Source organism: Drosophila mojavensis, unplaced genomic scaffold (genome assembly GCF_018153725.1).
Source record: "Drosophila mojavensis isolate 15081-1352.22 unplaced genomic scaffold, ASM1815372v1 contig_74, whole genome shotgun sequence".
In the NCBI taxonomy this organism is placed as follows: domain Eukaryota; kingdom Metazoa; phylum Arthropoda; class Insecta; order Diptera; family Drosophilidae; genus Drosophila; species Drosophila mojavensis.
This window is the reverse complement of record NW_025318899.1, coordinates 1,555,172-1,574,716: the sequence shown is the minus strand read 5'-3', so window position 1 is coordinate 1,574,716 and position 19,545 is coordinate 1,555,172. Positions and strand designations below refer to the sequence as shown.

General features: G+C 44.2%; 5 protein-coding genes across 7 annotated transcripts; 1 reads left to right on the top strand and 4 right to left on the bottom strand.

The window, feature by feature from the left end:
* Positions 1-51: 51 nt before the first annotated feature.
* Positions 52-2,341, bottom strand: LOC122757589 (transcription factor mef2A-like). Its single transcript, XM_044010157.1, has 2 exons — positions 1,960-2,341; positions 52-62 (listed from the first exon to the last, which is right to left on the bottom strand). The coding sequence occupies exons 1-2, from the start codon at positions 2,339-2,341 to the stop codon at positions 52-54; spliced, it is 393 nt and encodes a 130-aa protein (XP_043866092.1).
* LOC6586529 (AF4/FMR2 family member lilli) lies at positions 2,175-7,195 on the bottom strand. Its single transcript, XM_032733265.2, has 2 exons — positions 2,765-7,195; positions 2,175-2,447 (listed from the first exon to the last, which is right to left on the bottom strand). Exons 1-2 carry the CDS (start codon positions 6,787-6,789, stop codon positions 2,384-2,386), a joined length of 4,089 nt encoding a protein of 1,362 aa, XP_032589156.1. The 5' UTR covers positions 6,790-7,195; the 3' UTR covers positions 2,175-2,383.
* A 494-nt stretch (positions 7,196-7,689) lies between these two features.
* Positions 7,690-16,876, top strand: LOC6586528 (metal regulatory transcription factor 1). Of its 3 annotated transcripts, XM_032733245.2 has the most exons (6): positions 7,693-8,776; positions 11,388-11,502; positions 12,058-12,160; positions 13,119-13,269; positions 13,338-14,637; positions 16,578-16,876. In XM_032733245.2, exons 1-6 carry the CDS (start codon positions 7,947-7,949, stop codon positions 16,611-16,613), a joined length of 2,535 nt encoding a protein of 844 aa, XP_032589136.2. In that variant the 5' UTR covers positions 7,693-7,946; the 3' UTR covers positions 16,614-16,876. The 3 variants fall into 3 exon arrangements, with proteins under 3 accessions (XP_043865974.1, XP_015015885.2, XP_032589136.2); XM_044010039.1 differs by lacking the exon at positions 16,578-16,876 and having other exon boundaries at positions 7,690-8,773; positions 13,338-15,533; XM_015160399.3 differs by lacking the exons at positions 11,388-11,502; positions 16,578-16,876 and having other exon boundaries at positions 7,692-8,249; positions 13,338-15,533.
* LOC6586527 (trafficking protein particle complex subunit 3) lies at positions 16,333-19,499 on the bottom strand. Its single transcript, XM_002012102.4, has 3 exons — positions 19,410-19,499; positions 17,150-17,560; positions 16,333-16,650 (listed from the first exon to the last, which is right to left on the bottom strand). Exons 1-3 carry the CDS (start codon positions 19,446-19,448, stop codon positions 16,564-16,566), a joined length of 537 nt encoding a protein of 178 aa, XP_002012138.2. The 5' UTR covers positions 19,449-19,499; the 3' UTR covers positions 16,333-16,563.
* LOC6586526 (nuclear transcription factor Y subunit alpha) lies at positions 17,652-19,502 on the bottom strand. Its single transcript, XM_002012101.4, has 2 exons — positions 19,410-19,502; positions 17,652-19,261 (listed from the first exon to the last, which is right to left on the bottom strand). The coding sequence occupies exon 2, from the start codon at positions 19,200-19,202 to the stop codon at positions 18,042-18,044; it is 1,161 nt and encodes a 386-aa protein (XP_002012137.2). The 5' UTR covers positions 19,203-19,261; positions 19,410-19,502; the 3' UTR covers positions 17,652-18,041.
* Positions 19,503-19,545: the final 43 nt, after the last annotated feature.

The window sequence follows — 19,545 nt, the reverse complement described above, 5'->3', positions numbered from 1 at the left end:
TTAATAATTGCGATATTAATTATTCATCAAACTTCTCCGCTTTTTCCCACTTTACTCTAAATCTAAAACCAGTTTATCCATAGCAGCTGAGTCATTTATAAAAAGCGTGTTTTTATGTTTTATGTAACTTTTTTTTTTTGAAAATATTTTTGTCTTGAATTTTCAAGGGTTACGTATAATAATTCTTCGGTTTATTTATAGCGTTATGCTATGGATTTTGAGCTAGAGATTTGAGTCTTCTTCTTCGATTTTTACCCATCCCCATAAACTCTGCAACGAATCTGTATCCAATAGGAGCACAGGAATAAGGACCTGGCTGCTCGTTCCCCACGACATCTGGATGGAGCATATTTTGCAGAGTATTCAAGTATAAATAAAGACACCAAATTGGTTAGACTTCTCGACCAGACCTGGTAACTATTCATATATAACCTTTTTTGACCGTATTCAAATTCAGGCTAGAGTTCGAAATTTATGGCCTGAAGCCGTCAAATATTTCTAAACGTAAACAAAAAATATCCAATAATTTAATATATTCCATAAATTGGACACCGCCCAATACACCATTAAGAAAAAGTCAAATGTTTATTTTTTGCTATTCTGTTGCCTTTATCAGCGAAATTCTCTAAAAGGTTTTTTTCCACTTTATTTTTCATGTTTTTGCTTTTGCCATTTCTCGTGTTGTTTTGTTTTTATAAATCTTTTGTGATTTTCATTTTTGTTTGTTGATAAAAAAAAAACATAAACGTAAACATATATTTTTATATGTAAGAAGATTGCACAATTTTTGTTTTTTAAAGGATTCACTTTGATATATAAATAATAAGCATAATAATAATAATGATAATCATAATAATGATAATGATAATAATAATAATAATATAGGGAAGGGAAAACATTCTTTTTTGTTGTTAGCTTTGCTCATGCGGAATGAATATAAAAATTGTTTTTCTTTGCCTTTTAGCGCTGCGTTGTAAAGGGTTCAAAGAGTTGGGAAAGGTTTGGGTTTAGGGGCGTGGTTGAGGGCTTTAGGGGGCTTAATAAGTGTAATACATCTAGATAAAAACGCTATATACACACACACTTGAGTTAATAATAATAATAATCATAATCATAATCATAATGATAATAATAATAATATAACGCAGCTTGGGTTAACAATAATACAATAATTAGGTTTACTTTTCTTGATGCTGTTTTCATTTGCCTCTGCTTCTTACTTGTCTCATCTACAATATTTTGTTTATATTTTTTCCTTTTTAGTTTTTTTCTTATTTTTTTTAACAAACTACCAATAACAAATTTTTACTAATTTTTTTTTTGTTTTTTTTTGTTTTCCTTGCTTTTTTGTTTTAATTATTGTTGCTTGCCTTGTTTACCTTGTTGCTGTGTTTTATTTTTAATATTTTATATGTTAATTTAAGGATTTTTGTATTCCTTAGCAATTCCTTGCGTTAAAATGGCCTATACGTTCCGCCTCTACTTTCCAAGTACAGTTATCATTATTTATGCAGTTATTTCTATATGATTTATGTTAATATGCAAGTGTTTACTTTGGGTTAAATGTTGCCCTCGATTCGCTCCAGTCGGCCTAACCATAATCGCCCGAGTACCGCCCATGTTTGTTGCTGCTGCTGTTGCCGTGCACTGCAGCAGCTGCTGCTGCCGCGGCTGCCGCCTGTGCTGCCTTTTCGGCGAGCAGTGCGGCCTTCTGTTGCATGTACGGATTGAAATGTTGCATGTACATGGAGGCAGCAGCTGCTGCGGCATAGTTATTCGCGTAGTTGTTGCTGCTGCGCTGATTGTTGTTGTTGTTGCTGCTGCTGTTATTGTTGTTGCTACTGCTGCTGCTGTTGCTATTGTGATTGTTCCAATGTTGCTGTTGTTGTTGTTGCTTGTGCTGCTGCTGCTGTTGCTGTTGCTGTTGATGTTGATGTTGATGTTGCTGCTGCTGTTGTGATTGGTGTTGGTGGTGTTGCTGATGCTGCTGTTGCTGTTGCCAATAGCTTTGCTCTGCCATGTAGCCAGCATCTCCAGCCACTGTAGCAGCCGCATCATTCTTCTGATACAGATAAGAATTTATCAGCTGATGATTGCCTTGGAACATGTTCTCCATGGCAGCAGCTGCTGCCGTTGGATAACTATATTTGTTGCTATTATTGTGATTATTTTGATTGTTTGCTGCTGTTGCTGTCAATCCCTGTTGCTTCGCTGCTGCAGCTGCTGCTGTCGCCGTTGGTGCATGGTAATTGCAACCATTGCTGTTGTAATCCAGCTGTTGCTCCTCGTAGCTGTTGCTGTTGCTGCTGCTATTGTTATTGTTGTGGTTATTGCTGGCCATATTTGCCGCCGCTGCTGGCTCCTTATGAGCCCGGCTTGACTGTCATTCGCCAGTTGCCGTCACCGTCGTCCATTGCCAAGGGCTGGTGTAGCCCTGCTTTGGATTGCTGTTCGAGAATAAAAGCATATTTTATTAGCGATCGAAGATATTGTGAAAATAGATATAGTCTCCGTGAGATATCTTGACAATTCGACTTAATTGCTTTCACACTCTTTTCGAATGGTCAAACGAATTATTTTTAAAAGTTTCTTCACCTATCTTTTGATCTTCGAAAAATTTGAATTTTCGAACTAGTTTGTATTTCTATTATCGATTGACAATCAAATACAAAATATCGAAACTGGAATTGACATTTAATTAATTTAATTATCGATTTAGTTCGATTCAAAAATGATTGAAGTTTGAACTGGGATTCGTATTTACCTGCCAAAGAGTGGATGCCACAGCGCCGAATTGGCATCTAGTCCGGCGGCGCCACCTGCCGCTGCAGCTGCGGCCGCAGCCTCTGCCAAATGTTGCTGCTGCTGCACCTCGTGGGCCAGCATGTTGCCGCGTTTGCGCTGCTGCTGCTGCAGAAGTTGCTGTTGCTGCAACTGTTGCTGATGCTGCTGCTGTTGTTGCGACTGCGACTGGGATTGCTTGGCATGCTCGAGCGGATTATATGTGACGCTGGTCTTGCTGCTGCGCAGCGTGCGCCCGGTATTCGCCTCCTTGGCCAACTCGAGCGGCGATTGCTTGTGCATCGAATTGCGACGCAGGGCATCGAAGGGCACTTGCAGCAGTGGCACCATATTGCTTTCCGGTTCCAGCAGATTGGATAGCGACTTGCAGGTGAGTCGCGGCTTGTGCTCTGCGGGCGGCTGCGGGGCAGGCGTTGTTGCAGTAGGCGTGGCGGGCGTGGCAGTTGGAGCAGGCGCAGCAGGCGTCGCCTTTGGCTGCTGCTTATTGAAGTCGGGTACGTGCAGCGGCGCAGCATCCGCAGGATCACGCCTCGCACGCTTATGCTCCATATGCAGCTCCTGCGATTCCTTGGGCAGATGTTGCTGCTGCTGCTGCTGTTGTTGCTGCTGGAGCAGCTTATGCATAAACGCCAACTCCATGGGATTAGAGAATCCGTTGAAGGCAGCCGATGAGGGCGTTTGCTTGGTTGGCGTCTGATCCTGATCGCTGGCGTTGGATTTCTGCTTCATGCAATGCTTATACAGTTCATCCAGATGCTGCAGCCCTAGCTGACTGTTGTACAGAGGTAGCAGATTGCTCATGAACTTGCGCTGCAATCCCAGGGGGTCCTTGAGGGTCTTGAAGAATTCCTGCGATAGTTGGCCGAAGTAGGGCAGCCAGAGCATCTGCTGCAGCAGCGCGAGCGTTGTGGCATTCAGCTCCTGCGACATGCTTGAATCGGCCGCTGGCGAGGATTGAGGCACTGCAGCGGAGCTCGCCTTGGCAAGCAGCTGCGTGGGCGGCGCTGTAGGAGGTGGCGTGGTTTTCGTAGCAACTGCAGCAGCATGTTTCAGCAAGCTGGGAGTAGGACTGGGACTAGCAACTGCTTTGCTGCTCTGTTGCAACGGTAGCGGCAGAGGCAGCGGAAGAGGCAGCGGCAGCGGCAACGGCAACGGCAAAGGCAGCTGAGAACAAGGCGAGGCAGGGGTGACGGAAGCGGAGGCAGAGCCGGGCACATGGGCAGGCACAGCCAACGCATCACCTGACTTCGACGACTTGGTGGATTGCTCTGAATCGTTTTTGAGTATGGCCTCCAGCTGCTCCATGGTGACGACCAATATATTGGGATTCTGTATTATCTCCGGATAGGCAAATGCCTCGGGCAGCCGCAACTCTGGCCTGGTGGTCAGCAGCAGCGGTATCTCTCGAGCTGGCGATGCCAACACCGCGCCCAGACGATCCTTTGGCACTAGAATGGGATCGGGCACCTTCCACTGGGGATTGTTCAGGAGCATCTTCAGCTGAGTTAGTGCATCCGGATCCTTGTCCATTTTGATGGGCTTGGAGCGTTTCTTCAGCGGCTCCGCTGCGTCCGTATCCTCATCATCAATGACCACCGTATGAAGTTTGTCCACGCTCCGTGTTGTCGTCGCCTTGCCCAGATCCATAGGTTCCGCTTGTTGTTGCTGCTGTTGCTGTTGGGCGCTGCCATTCAACTTGAGAAACTGTTCGAATATCAGATGCTTGATCGTCTCCGAGGTGGTCTCCACCTCGGCTGGTATGCTCGTCGCTGGCATGGGCAGCATCTCTGGATCGGGCGATTTCGATTTCAGTATATCCGAACTGGAGGTCACCGCGCACTGGCTGCGCGACTCCGAGGGCGGGCACACCTCCTCTCGTTTCTTGTAGCTCAGATCTTTGGGCGTCTCATCCGGCACAGTGATGGATTCGAGCTGTTCATGCTCCTTGTCGGGCAGCACAGTTGCCACAGCATCTGCCTCCGTCTCTGCTTCTGGCTGCTTGTCAAAGCTATCGATGCCCAGGAAGAGCTCGCCATTGAGTCCCTCGATCTCGCCGGCCTCATTGAAGGACAGGCACTTGGGTGCATCGCTGCTGTCCATGCCCAATATGCTGGGCAGCTCCTTGCCAGCGACCACATCCGGCACACAGAAGGAACTTAAGCCGGCAGCTCCACTGGCTGTTCCCTGCTGCTGCTGCAGCTGCAGCTGTTGCTGCTCCATGAGATTATCTTCGCAGCCGCGCTGCACCAAAGAATCAAGCAGCTCGGCTCCATTGCTGCCATTGTCGCTGCTGCAGTTGTGCAGCAGATCATCAGCGTCGTCGAGCAGATCCTTGAGATGTTTGCTATTCGCTTCTAGGGTTGCATGATCTGCTGGAGCTGTCTCCAGTTCCGTCGCCGCATCCACCTCCTCCTCCTCGGCGAGTGGCGCCTCAGCAGCTGCAACGGCTGCTGCTGCAATCGCTGCACCTGCAGCTCCTTTGGGTAGAAACAGACCCGTCTTGGGACACAGCTGCAGCTCCAGCGACGCAGGCGATGGCGTGCGGGATCGAGCTGGTGATTGGGAACGGGATCGAGAGCGGGAGCGGGAACGTGAGCGTGAGCTCTGATATGTGGGCGTATTGGCGTTGCTGGTGCTGGTCTTTGTGGCCCTTGTCGAGGCATTCGTTTCGCTGTCGAGCAGTGCATCAAAGCAGGCTTCCGTGGACAGGTGCTGCTCCGAGTGCTGCTGATCCAACTGTTGCTCCTGTTGTTCCTGCTGCTGGGGTGGCACAACAACTACAACATTCTCAATGACAGCCTGATCCTCCTGCTCCTGGTCCTGGTCCTGGTCGTGATCCTGTTCCTGCTCTAGCTGCTGTCGGTGTTGTTGTTCCTGATCCACTACAGTCCACTCCGGCTGCTGTTCAGCCGCCTCCTCCTCCTCTTCCTCCTCCTGTTCAATGGACTGTTGCTGTTGCAGTTGCTCACGCTTGACCTTCAGCAAGGGCGCCGCCGCTGTGCTGTGGAAGAACTTGACAATACGAGTGGATGAGGCATCCGTGCGTGGCATAGAGCGCCAGCCGTTCGTTGTCTTGGTCAGGCGTATGCGATTGCGTTTATCATAATCCTCACAGCGTACCTCCACAATGCGCGTGTCGTCCTGCTTGACCCACAGAAATATGGGATTCACGCTGGGCGTTGTCGGAGCTGCAGCTGGAGCTGGGGCTGGAGTTGGAGCTGGTGCTGGAGTTGTTGCTGTCTGCTGAGCGGCTGGCGACAGTTTCTGGCTTTGGGTGAGCTGAGGCGTTGCTGCTGCAGCTGCAATTGCAGCCGGCGCAGTAGCAACTGTTGCCGTTGCTGACGCAATTGCTGTAGGTGCAGCTGCAACTGTTGCTGCTGCAGTTGCAGTTGAAATTGCTAATGTTGCATTTGATGCTGTTTTGGTTTCCAGTTTCACAGCCGCCAGCTTTGCCCTTGGCTGATCAGGCTCTAGCTGTGGCTGCGGTTGCAGTTGTGGCTGTGGTTCGGACTCTAGCCGTGGCTCCAGCTCCGGCTCCGATACCGGTACCGGTACTGATACCGCCTCTATTGGCTTGGCTGCAGACAGTTCCACATTCGCTGCTGCGCTGCACTTTGGTTCCGTTTTAATGTCACGCAACAGATTCTTAGTGATGCGCGGTGTGTTGGCCACCTTTAGGTGACCAAATTTTTGCTTGGCGCGCGTGCCCCGTGCACCGCCTCGACCGCGCCGACGACGCGTGGGCTGCTCTTCGAATACCAGGAAGATGTCGCGTGCGATTTTTCGACGCTCCGATTTTCTGTGGCACACAGGAGGCGCTGCATCGAATTCCTGTTTAACAATGGCTGCAGCGGCGGGAATGGCGCTGCTGCCCGCTGTTGTGTTGCTATCATCATGGTTACCGTTAGCCTTATCGCCGTTGTTGTTGTTGTTGCCAGTATTACCGTTAGCTACACATTCACTTGGCCTGCAAGTGTTCCTTGGCATTTTACGACCGGCCGCTGGTGCGCCACAATTGCCACGATAATTAATCTTCTACAACGATTGTCATTTTATATTTTGCGTACATATAGTGTTTAATTTTTTTTTTCTTGTTCGCTTTTGCCTTTTACACCGTATGCTCTTTTTCTTGCACTTCTTTCTTATTGGAATTTTTTTGTTGCTCTTGGCTGTGTGTTCGTTTGCTCGGTGTATCTTTACAGCAATTGTGGGTTATTCTCTAGCATCTCTTGCATTTTGTGCATTGTTCCAGCTGCGTGCCTAATTTATTTAACTATCTTCACTTTATATGATTTGCCTGTGCAGCTATGCGCTGTGTGTTTTACGTTGACAAAATCAATGAATTTTGTATATGTACTACCTTTGCCTCTGCGCGCAGTGTGACCGAACTTCATGTGGTATCGAAATCGATACTTTGAATACCATTTAAAGGCGCCCAAATTTGATTTGAGTTCACTCGCAATAATTATAAGTATATTTACATAGGTTTCTATGACGTTTGCTAACGAGTTTTCTTAAAACAGTCTTATTTAATCAATCTGAATAGTGAAGCTTAGTTTTTCTTAATTATGTCCCGGTGACTATCTTAAAATAATAATACAAATATTGCTTCTTATTTGTAATCCTTATTTTAATCAGGAAGCTTTTGCTAGAGTAATATATTTCATTAAGGAAAATATTTTAAAAATAAAAGAGTTCAGTTGAGATGGAAATTGTTCTCAATTCTCTATATAATTGTTTAGGATTTGATTGGATTTGTTCTCAAATGAATTATGAATACAAATTCATTCATTCACTTACGGAATGCCCGTCATAGCTGAAGAGAAAAACGATATGTCAGATATGAAAAGAGAATCGATACATCGATTTAAATCTTACACACCCACTACCATCGCTAGTCTTATCTGTGTTGTTGCTCTGCGTGGACGTGATAATTTTTCGTTCTTCATTCGGATCGCCGCTGTGCTCTTTATAATTTTTCTAATTTCTTTGTAATACATATGTACATACATATATGTTTATATCAGCATTGCGCAGTGATATAATTAAAAAAAATAAAAATATTATAAAATTGCATGTATAACATACATATATATGAGTGCATAAGTAGTGTGAGTGTGATATAGAAGTAGAATAAGTACAAAATGGATGCGGGCAGCGATGAAACGTTCCAACAACAACATCAACAACAACAGCAACAATACGAGCACAGCTGGAAGTCGTCAAATCACGGAAATTCCTTATCAGACAGTAGGGATTATGACACAAACTCAACACGCACTTCGCTAACGGGTTCCCCGCCAATCACGCTGGACTTCGAAGGTTTCGAGGACAAGGCGCTGCTGGCATCGCTGCTGGCACCGAAATTAGATGCGGACGTTGGCAGCGGCAGCGGTAGTAGCAGCAGCAGCGGCAGCATTTACAGTCATGCGGCTGGGGAGCAACAGGTGCTGCAACCATTAGGCATAAGTTTAACACTTGAGGCGGACAATGCAGTCAATACAACAACAACAACAACGTACACATTGCTGCAGGAGACAACAGACAACAACAACATTGACATAGCTGACGATGCGATATTCACATTAAGTGCACCCCTGTTGCTAACCAGCACCACCACCACCAACACCACAACCTCATCCACACACATACCAACACATACACCCACACCCACAGCCACAGCCATTGCCATGCCCATACGATCAGAGAATGCAGCAGCTGTGGGCGCATACAATGTGGACGATATTTGCTTTACGCTGGAATATCAATTTCAAAATCAAGAGCTCGTTCAGGTGCAGCCACCCACCGTGGTGTCCTTCAGCATGGTACCGGCAAATGAAGATCCTTCGACAACAACAACAACAGCTAGCAGTGACAGCAACAACAACAACAACAACTACAACTCAACACCAAATGTATCAAGTTCTACTCCTACTACTATTTCTACTGCATATTTCACTGTCGGGACGAGGTAGTAAGCACTGGCAGCCACCCTTTGCATGCTCTGCAAGTCTATATATTTATTGCTTACGCTAATCGATACTGTTAATAGTGATTGCCGTTATAACACCTGCAGTTATTGTTGATATTATAATCGATATTTCTATTATTTTGAGTGGCATTTGAGTGAATGTTGAATGTTGCCAGGTGTTTGCACTTTAGCCCAATTTTTCTGTCTGTTGCTGACCCCCGCCCATGGCTAAATTTTCCACTGCCCACACAAATGTGCCGCTGCTGCATGTTTCTATCGTCTGCCTAGAATGTGACGTGCTGCCAGCTCATATACAATGTATCCATCTATCCTTGTCTATCGCTCGTTTCTATTTCAAAACTAATTAGACTCAAAAGCCAGCCGTAAAAAGCAAGCATATATCTTCCCCTTCCTCAGAGATTTTGGCAAATTTCAACGATTCCAATGTCCACTTATTACAACGCGCGTTCGTTAAATGTCCGAAATGCTTGCAAGTTGTTTGCTAATTGACTGATTTTTGTTCCGCCGGTGTTCTCCCACCTCTAATGCATACCAATACACACACACACACACACACTATGTATATGCATATGTAGTATGTGCTCTAAGCTTTGGGGGAATGTAACGGGTTTCTGCTGCTACGACGGCGGCGTTGCAATCGCCTTTTGCGATGATTGTATCCAAATTGTTTGTTTGGTCTAAAAATAATTATGCCGATGAACGCATTTAGATATTCCCACACTACACGACACACACACCGCTACATACATACGTTAATGCTATATACATATTTAATTTTGTATACACATGCGTATACATACTTGGAAAGAAAAACAACCAATTCTGTTCTCATATTCATTCACATTATCTGTAAACGAGATGTTTTCCAATTGGATAGCCCATGATAAAATTGGAATCCAGAATATTCCATGAAGTTGAGAAAATGATGTAAACAACAAAAAGACTTGCATAAATTCTAGCTTTTCTTTGAAATTATCGTGTTAATTTTGAAAGCATATAGATCAGTGGGGTAATGTTTGCATTTCTTATCAGCATTTGTTAGCAGTTAAGATACTTGGTCTGATTGGAGCACAATCGTTGTTCTTAGTGGCTTTTCATAAGCATTCAGTTTGTTGATTTAATTTCACTTAACATTTTATTTAGTATCCTAGGGAATTAAATTTTTTGTTTTTAATTTCTTAGTTGTGAAATATTTTTATTCCCTCATCTAATTCGCTATTTACGTATGTATACGATCCACATCTAATTGGCATATACAGATGCAATTTAACCAGTTCCAATTTGGGATCCCAGTGGAAGCATAATTTTAAATGATTTGTAATGACGTGGTTAGCCTCAGCTATTGTAGTTGTTTTCATTTTTAGTACAATAATAATTATATTTATATATACTTTTATCTATTCTTTTTTTTTTCATATTTATTGTTGTTGTCGCTTAGCTGTTCGACCCTCTACGTCTACGTCTGCGTCGCTCTATTTTTATCACTATGAGTGTTCCACCTCAATCATATTTCTCATTTTTCAGCACTTGTGATTAGGGCAGGTTGTGAAAGGGGCAGGCAGAGCACCTAGAAAGAGGGAGAGAGAGAAAGCGATTGGGGTAGAGTGAGTGTCAGAGGGGAGGCCACCAGCTGTGTCCGTGACAGGGACAGCGATTGGCAGCAGAGAGTGTAGGTAGTGGACGAAGAAGCAGAAGAAGGGGGACGCCGCTGCGCGCGCTGCCCGTCAGTCACGCCCCCACATTAATTTCTAAAATTCAATATTGTTTTATTGTTGTTTTCTTTTGGCTTTTCCTTTATAGTTTTTTTGTATTTCTGTATATTTTGTGTTTGACCATGACAATATTAAATATGAATTAATCAGCTTATTAAGGCTTTAAGGCGTTTCCAGCTAAACAAATCTTGTTTTTCTTTTGTTATGTTTTTGTTGTTTGTTTTGATTGATGTCTCTGCTTTGCCTGTTGTCAACTGTTTTAATTAATGAATTTGTTTTCCTTCTGCTCTTATTGTTGTGCCCTAACCTCACTAAATACATACAAATATATACATATGTATATATAGCTTTTTAATTTGCAAGTACAGTGATCGCTCGCAAATAGAAACATGGCATTTATAGCTTTATGTTATTATTGAAATCTTAATAAAAATCGTTCTTTCTCATAAAACAAATTATCGACAGAAGAATTTTATTGAACCAAATAGTTGAACCAGGAACAATATTCTTGTTGATGTTAAGGTAGCCCTGGTCGGCAAATTTATTTTCAAATTGACACTTGTAAAATATGTTTACTTTGCGAGCGATCATGGTATGTTGTATGTATATGGTTAATGTGCTTGCGAATATATATACATATATATGCACATATATAGAGATATGTATTTATATATATTTATATATCGCGATTCTAACGGCCCACTGACACAAATAAAACGCAGCAGCTCGCTCGACGCATTTCTTTTCGTTTGTTTCCAACTGGCGAGCGATGTACATAGAAACACGCACACACACTTATACACACAGAGAAAGAGAGAGCGAGAGAGAGAAAGAGAGTGGGAGAGAGACATATAGAGATATATAACCGAACGATCTTGCAGCTATATCGAAGAGCAAACGGAGCTTGATGAGGAAGATGAGCTGGCTCACTGCATCCATCCGGGAGCCCTGCACAAGGACACCGACGAGGATCAGCTGATGGCGATGGCGTACGAGGTACTCAGACCCCATTCCATGCACAGCCACGCCCACGCCAACTGACACACGCACACACACAGTCGCAAATGTGTTGTTTAACTAATTTTTGTAACTCCGCTTGTAGCTATATCAGAAAAATACACCAACTTTTTAATGCTAGAGCTAAAGTCAGCAGGCGAGCAGGAGCAGGCGCTCCAATGCCCCACCCATTTAATCAACTGCTATTCGTCTAATGAATATTGTTAACATAAATTGTTCGCTTTCACAATAAACAACCAACTCGGTGCGTAGTTATAGTTAAAAAGAAAATATAAACGAAACCCCTTCGACACTTGACACAATCCATTCAAATACTCATCCAACAAACATCTATAAACCACTTCCTCACACACATCGCATGCACTTAATCCTTAAATATATAATTTATTCCGACTTACGAACTACATTAATTACATACATAATTAGCTAACGACCTAAAGACGACTTTGTACATAGTTATTTACATAATGATTAACTAAACTGTGTGGCTCGCATAGCTAATATTATGACATTTGTTTGAATTCCAACTCGCAGAGCTCCGATGAAGCTCTCAGTCGATATAAATGCAACTATGAGAATTGTTATCGGAGCTACAGCACAATCGGAAATCTGCGCACACATTTAAAGACACACACAGGTGAGTGAAAAGTTCAACTTGTTTTTTGGTATAACATTTCCAGATCTAGTAATAAATTAACCCTATAATAATGTGTGAAAGCAGGCTATCACGGCTAGACTGTTGGCCTAACGATAACGTCAAGTATTTTCAATATCGATAACAAACTGTATTATGGAGGCAAGGTATCATCGAATTTGATTATTGTTTATTTAATTTGTACTCTGTGCATTGGAATGTTCACCAAAGAATTGGCCAAATTGAGTAACTCTATAATAATTATATCTGTAGAATGGATCTTTCGGTGCTTCCGCTGGGATCGTACAATTTGGCTGCTTCTGCTCCAGCGCACTCTGCAGCAGACCCATGACTTTGTGGAACTCTTTCTGTGCCTGCTGCAGTTCCTGAAGCACTTGTTGCTGTTGTGGTGTGCCAGATGAACTGGTTGGGGCTTCGTCCATTCTGGTCTGGTCGACTATTATTTTTATTTAAATATATATATTTAAAATCGTTTGCTACTGGGAACTTTCATGCGCTCATGCGCTTTCTCGTGGATGCAACGTTAGGCAACACTAGCAGGCGCAGAGAAAGACCTGTTAGGCGTGCAAAAGAGAGCTGTGACGTCATTGCAATGCAGAAATTAATTTTGTAAATATTGATATTTACAATGAGAAAAATGTTTTTGGACTTATTTTCTTAGTACATATCAAGCTTAAATTAATATCTATCAACGTTATTTATATAAAAGTGGAAAAGCGCTAAGCAACCTCTTTGCTGTATTCCTTCTGCTTACAGTTTGGTTATCGATAAATGTCACACATATTCCTGTATTTGACCGTCTTTCCCATCACTGGCAACGCATAGTATGTGTTCCATTGCCGTTGAATTTGAACGAGCGCGCAATATTTAATTGAATAATTGCAAAACTTTTTATTACTTATTTAGTTTTATTAATGGTGTGCTTATCCATCCTTTGCAGGTGACTACAGTTTCAAGTGCACGGAGGAGGGCTGCAACAAAGCGTTTCTCACATCATACAGCCTTAAGATCCACGTACGTGTGCACACAAAGGTAAAGCCCTATGAGTGCGAGGTGAGTGGCTGTGATAAGGCATTCAATACGAGATATAGGCAAGTAAATAAAGTACATTTATATATGTATATTTATAGCTAATCAGGTTTTATTTATATTTTATTAGATTGCACGCCCATTTGCGTCTGCACAATGGCGAGACATTCAATTGTGAAATGTGCCAAAAGTGCTTTACGACCCTGAGCGATCTGAAGAAGCATATGCGCACCCACACCCAGGAGCGACCCTACAAGTGTCCCGAGGACGACTGCGGCAAGGCGTTTACGGCGTCGCATCATTTGAAGACGCATCGACGCACGCATACGGGCGAGAAACCTTATCCCTGTCAGGAAGATAGCTGCCAGAAATCTTTTAGTACCTCTCACAGTCTTAAGTCTCACAAGAAGACGCACCAGCGACAGCTGCTCAACAAGAGCAAGAAGAAATCCAAGAGGGCAGCACTCAAACTGCTGCAGGAGCAACAGCAAGGACAGCAGCAGCAACAGCAACAGCAGCAGCAACAGCAGCAGCAGCAACAACAACAACCACTCGAGGAGAAGTTGGAGCTGGAACAGGAATCGGAGGCTGATATGGTGCTGCTCAATCCGAGCAGCCAGAGCTCGGAGACGACGAGCAACGATAGTGGAGTTGTGCTACAGCAGTTGTCCAATGTATTTATGCTGCCCGAGACATCGCAGGCGTATCCCTTATCCTATGCCGCCGAGGAGGAGATACCCAGCCCGTGGATAGACGCAGGCGTGCTGGCATCCAAGCCTATTATGGCCCGGGCACCGTTGACCGATGCCTGTGTGGCGCTGCCCACCGAAATGCCCAGTTTTGTGGACTTAAAACCCAACTTTGGCAACGCCGTCAGCGGCCAAATGGAGGAACTGGCCATGCCACCGCCAGCTCCATTGGATGAGGAAATGTTGAATGGCAGCAACCGAGCGGCACACAGCCCCAGTTTGCCCACGCTCGAGCTGAATCCGCAGAGCATCGAGGAGCTGCTCAAGGACGATAGTTATGACAACGATGAGGACATGGAAACGGAGTCGTTGCTCAACGACATTCTCATGACCATCGACAACAACAGTGCGCTGTTGCAGGCTACTCTGCAGCAGGCGGAGCAAGTACCCAGCGATGCCTCCGGCCTGGTCGAGCTGGACATTCGGGATAACAAGCCGACGCTCAAACAGATTACAGCAGATGCGGGCATCTGCAATTGCACCAATTGCAAGTGTGATCAAACCAAGAACTGTCATGGTGGCGATTGTGGCAGCGGTTGTGGTGTCATGGCTCCAAACACGGCCACGACCTCACCCGCGCCCACGCCCACTCCAAAGCCCAAACCCATTACGACAACAACAGCGAGCGTAACGAACAGCGGCAAACGGATCTGTGGCAGCTCGTCGGTGACCAGCAAAAAAGTGAGTAAACGCCAAGCGGAAATGAATCAAAACATCGAGGATGTTGCTTTGCTGCTGCAAAATCTGGCTTCAATGAGCGGCGGCGGCAGCTGTGGCAAGCCAAAGCCAGCTCCCGCTGCCACTGGCTGCGGCTGTGCACCAAGTGGCGGCAGCGGCGGTGGCGGTGGTTGCTGTGGTGCCCCTGCTCCTGCACCAGCTCCTCCTCCTCCAACTGTTGGCTGCTGTGGCAGCAAGCAAGCGATGCCCACGCCCAGCACCGGCGGCTGCTGCAGCGGTCCGCCGCCCGTTGCCAGCTCCGGCTGCTGCTCAGCCAAGCCGCTGCCGCCACCGGCCATCACGAGTAGCAACAGCAGCAGCGCTTGCACCTGCAAAAGCCCAGCGGAGGGCGTGGCCAATGGCTGTTGCGTTGTCATCTGCATGAAGACGTTGCAAGCTTTGCGCAAAGTGCTGACGCGCAGGAACCTCAATTTAATGCTTTGCCCGCAGCAGAACTAAACAAAAACAAAACAACAAGGAGAACAACAACATCTTGTGCTACAACAACAACAACCACAACAAGTGCAGCTGAAATCCAAAATAAAAAGCTTTAAACTTAAAACATATAAAGAAAAGTATTGTATTCGTGCCTGTGAGAAAGTATTCCATGCAAAAACCAAAAAAATAAGAGGATCTATATAATTTTGTTATTTGTTGTTGTTAATTCGTTAAATAAAACCAAAATAACACCAAAAGCAAAAGCCGGCTAAACTAAAAACTTACCAATTGTTCAATCATAAAATTTTATTATTTTTTATGCTTTTATCTAACGCTAAGATTTGTTTTTTTATTAAGTAAAATGAATATTTAACATTTGTATAAAGTTTATTTACACAAGTAAAGATAAATGAATTGTGGAATATGAAATTGTTAGCCTCGGTTAGCCGAATTTTAAATACACTTCCAATGGGAAAGTGCATACATACACATATACAAAAAGATATATATATACATATCGATATCAAATATCGCTTTGATATTTTGAAATTAATCGCAATTGGTTTCCGTTCTTTTTCGTTTGTCATTGGCTCGTCTGTCTATAGTTTTAAAACTCTGTCAAGGTTTTGCCTTAATTGCCTCCCACTGTTGCAGTAGTATTAGTGAGATACAGAAAGCTCGTATTTAGTCGTAAAAAGTAAATGAGCTTGGCTGGCTTGTACTTCTTGCTCCAAAGGCGTGAAAGAGATAAAGATAGCTGCTGAACGCAGTCCCTGTCAGGATCGTCCTGGCGATGCTGAGTGAGAGTGAGATGGCTACTTAAGCTTTTCACAACAAGCTTTTTATGTTTTCGGCAAATGAAGATAATGCGATTAGAAATGGGCAAACTGAAGAAGTAGAAGTTGCATTGGAAGGCGATTAAATTGTATATTCGATGGATTGCTATTATTTCAATTGTACTTACTATCAAATGATTTTTCAAATTAAGCCAAGGCTTAGACACATGCATGCTTGCAAGCCCTACATACATACATATTTTCACCTTAGAGGTACACACAAGCCATGTAATGAATAAATCCCACTGCAACTAATAAAATGCCTTAAAATCAAAATAAAATTCATTTACGTGTATTAAAAATTATTGGATATATGTATATGTATACCTATATATAAACATCATATTTTATAGCTGACAACTATGTATAAAGTCGAATAAAAATATAACAAACATGTTAACGTTTATTTTTTTATTAATTAATAATAACTGTTATTTATTTATTGTTATTGCTGTGGTTTTCTTTGTGCAGTTCACTTCGGAATGCAAGCATTATTTTGTTGTATTTATTTAAATTTACTGGAACTATGTTCTAAATGAGAAACAAACTATATTTCTCTTGCTCTAATATATATGTATTCATATATATATATGAATGTTTCTTTGTCTACTTCTATCTAATCCTCGCCAGCTGGTATGGCTTCCTCTAGACGTCGCACGAACTTAACACGCAGCTCCGTCACATTGTCGCCCTTCAATTGATCCTGCAAATGATACAAATGCGAAAAAGTTGCCTTAAAGGAGCAGCAACCAAAAAGTATTCCACACTGACACACGCACACGCCCACACCCACACATACAGTGAAGACTCTCTTGAGCGAACATCAAAGGCTTGAGACACTGTTAAACTCAAATTCAATCTGATTTTTCGAATAATTTTCATTGTTTTTTGTTAATGAGAAATAAAAACTTATGATTGAAATTCTAAAACTCTTTTTAATTTAACTCATAAGTTTTAAAAAATTTAGTTGATTTCATTAGACAATAAAGAAATGAAATTTGAGTCATCATTCGATTCGATTCAATTAAAGCTTGCTGTTCGAGTTCAAAGGAGTTGCAAGTACTTAATAAATTAGCAGCTGCTGTTCGCTTTAGCAGAGCTTTCACTGTACGCTGACTGTGCATGTGAATGTTCTTTAGGCTATGCAATGCTATATACACTATGTAAACTAAATATCATTTATCATGTATGTATATCTGTACCTGCACGAACCAGCTCTGCACCTCCAGCTGGACCATCTCGAGGGCGCCGCGTATGCAGCCGCTGAGTATGGCGCTATAGCGCAGATTGCTCAGATCGCTTGGCAGCTCTACGAACTCGGTCAACGGATTTGTGTCGAAGAGCAGCGAGAACTCGTCGGAGGCGGCCGACCAATTGGATATGGTTGGCTGCACGTTTAAATAGATGCGGAACGCTTGCTGTATACGATCCGCAGTCTCTCGCATCTCCAGGCAGCGGGGCGCTGAGGTTCTGGCCAGAAAGTCTTCGATCAGGCGCATGCCCATGTTGTAGCCGATCCGCTCCAGCTGTTTGTTCACATCATCCACATTCTCAAAGTCCCGCAACATCTGTGTAACCAGTGCCCCGTATGTTAAAGTCAGGAACTCCGAGTTCTATATATATTTGTGTGTGTTCAGGTTTGTGGGTGTAGAGAGAAAGAGAAGAAATAAAATCGTTGCAGACACTCTTCACACTGTCTATATCTAAGGCTAAAAACATGTTTTATTTAGGTAATAATTGAGTTTTTCCAACCTAGCCTATACATACTTATATTCCTGTAGGCGCTGTTAAGTTAACAGAGTGAGGATCTTAGTTTTTACATTACATTTTCAGCTTACGCTGCTAAGTTGAGCATTTGCACTGCTGTTAACTTAACAGCTTATCTCACTTTTAGCACTTCTGTTAAATTAACAGAAAAAGATTCTTTCGGTTACATATGCACACGTTTTAATAAATACACATTTATTTTCCACTTGTCCTGAGTCTTACACTTAATTACATCTAAATAACTATATAAAGTTTACAGAACTCTGTTAGATGGGTAAGGGGAAGAGGGCTGGTAAGTGCTATCTACAATATAAACTCAAGCATCGGCTATTCTGTTTTGATGGCCGTAATGGTTATGCTCGGCGTTTGGTGTGGTGCAATCAGTTTGGGTGGTGCTCGCGCTGTGCCACGGCTCAGTGTTGCCCCGCCACTCGCTGCTAATGGCAGACCATGATCCATGCCGCTCGACGAGTCGCCTTTCTCCTGGGCGGAATGAAAGCGGCCGCCCTCGCCGCGCGCCCGATTCATGGCATGCCGATGGCGAGATTCATGTAGGTATTTGCAGCGTTCCTTGGGTATGCGAGATTCCAACTTGGCGCGTGCCTGCCGCCGAATCAGTATGCGTTTATACTGTTTGGCATTCACATAGAGCGGCTCCTCGTCCGCCTCGCCCTTGGAATTCTCATCCTCCTCACTGTTCGTATTCGTACCCGTGGTACTGGTGCTCACGTCCGCACTGCTTGCATTGCTGCCCCCGCCACCACCTACTCCACCAGCGATACCAGTGGATGTCGTCGTCTGCAGCTGCACCTGGACTTGTGCCTGTTGCTGCTGCTGTTGTTGCTGTTGCTGCTGTTGTTGCTGCTGCTGCTGTTGCTGTTGTTGAACATTGTTGCTGGCCTGCGCCGCATTGGCAGCAACAGCTGCTGCATTGACCGCCGTCATTTGGGGTAGCATTATAATCTGCTGGCCGCCTGCGGGCGCGCCTTGGTTGGCATTGGGAGCCGCTGTTATTTGTACCAATTGGCCATTTATGTTGAGGTAGTGCGGTGTGGGTTGCGCAGCTACGGCAGCGGCTGCTGCTGCGGCATTCGGATCGAGCGATGTGATCGTGGGCGTTTGGTAGAATATAGTCTGGCCATCGGGCAACTGCATCACTTGCATCTGAGGCTGCTGTTGAGCCTGCAGCATGATTTGATTGGCTTGCAGTGGTATCAATTGAGGCTGCAGGGCAGCTGCTGCTCCGCCTGCCTGCGCCTGTGTCTGCGGTTGCCCGATTATGATTTGGCCTCCAGCTGTCGACAGCAATGGCATCGGTATCACTTGAATTGGCTGTCCAACTGCTGCCGTCCCCGCATTTACGCTTGGATTGTTGGCACTTGCGTTGGCCGTGTTGTTTGCATTGTTGTTGCTGTTGCTGTTCGTGCTGTTGCTCATTCTTGTGGTTATTGCTGCTGCTGTGCGGTTACTGCTGAAATGGTTATCCATAGCGCGCAGGTTGCGCTTTTTCGATTCGCTAGCGTTTCCCTCTCACACGCCCGCACTTACTGCAAAAGCGAATGTGAAGCCGATTTTGAGGGTGGGTGGCACTTCAAATGGTTCGGTACTTAAGACTACGACCAAAAACAAATAACTAATCTTACAAGCTAGCAGCCGTGAGTGTTCTATCTTCCATTTTGCATTCAGCTTACTCACCACTTTCTTGGCATCCAACCTAGAGGCTTGTCGAGACATTTTCAGATCGTTTAAATTTTAATAAATAAAAAATGCTACAAAATTTGTGAAAAAACTTTTTTCTTCAGTGGTGGGTGTACTGCAGATGAGATACTTT

Coding starts and splice junctions, on each gene's coding strand:
- LOC122757589 (XM_044010157.1), bottom strand. CDS start 2,341: ATGGCCAGCAATAACCACAACAATAACAATAGCAGCAGCAACAGCAAC.
- LOC6586527 (XM_002012102.4), bottom strand. CDS start 19,448: ATGTCTCGACAAGCCTCTAGGTTGGATGCCAAGAAAGTG. Junction 17,561..19,409: donor GGTTGGATGCCAAGAAAGTG/GTGAGTAAGCTG, acceptor AAATATATATAG/AACTCGGAGTTCCTGACTTT. Junction 16,651..17,149: donor TGCAGAGCTGGTTCGTGCAG/GTACAGATATAC, acceptor TATCATTTGCAG/GATCAATTGAAGGGCGACAA.
- LOC6586529 (XM_032733265.2), bottom strand. CDS start 6,789: ATGCCAAGGAACACTTGCAGGCCAAGTGAATGTGTAGCTAACGGTAAT. Junction 2,448..2,764: donor TGGCATCCACTCTTTGGCAG/GTAAATACGAAT, acceptor ATTCTCGAACAG/CAATCCAAAGCAGGGCTACA.
- LOC6586528 (XM_044010039.1), top strand. CDS start 7,947: ATGGATGCGGGCAGCGATGAAACGTTCCAACAACAACATCAACAACAA. Junction 11,503..12,057: donor TGATGGCGATGGCGTACGAG/GTACTCAGACCC, acceptor TCCAACTCGCAG/AGCTCCGATGAAGCTCTCAG. Junction 12,161..13,118: donor ACATTTAAAGACACACACAG/GTGAGTGAAAAG, acceptor CATCCTTTGCAG/GTGACTACAGTTTCAAGTGC.
- LOC6586526 (XM_002012101.4), bottom strand. CDS start 19,202: ATGGATAACCATTTCAGCAGTAACCGCACAGCAGCAGCAATAACCACA.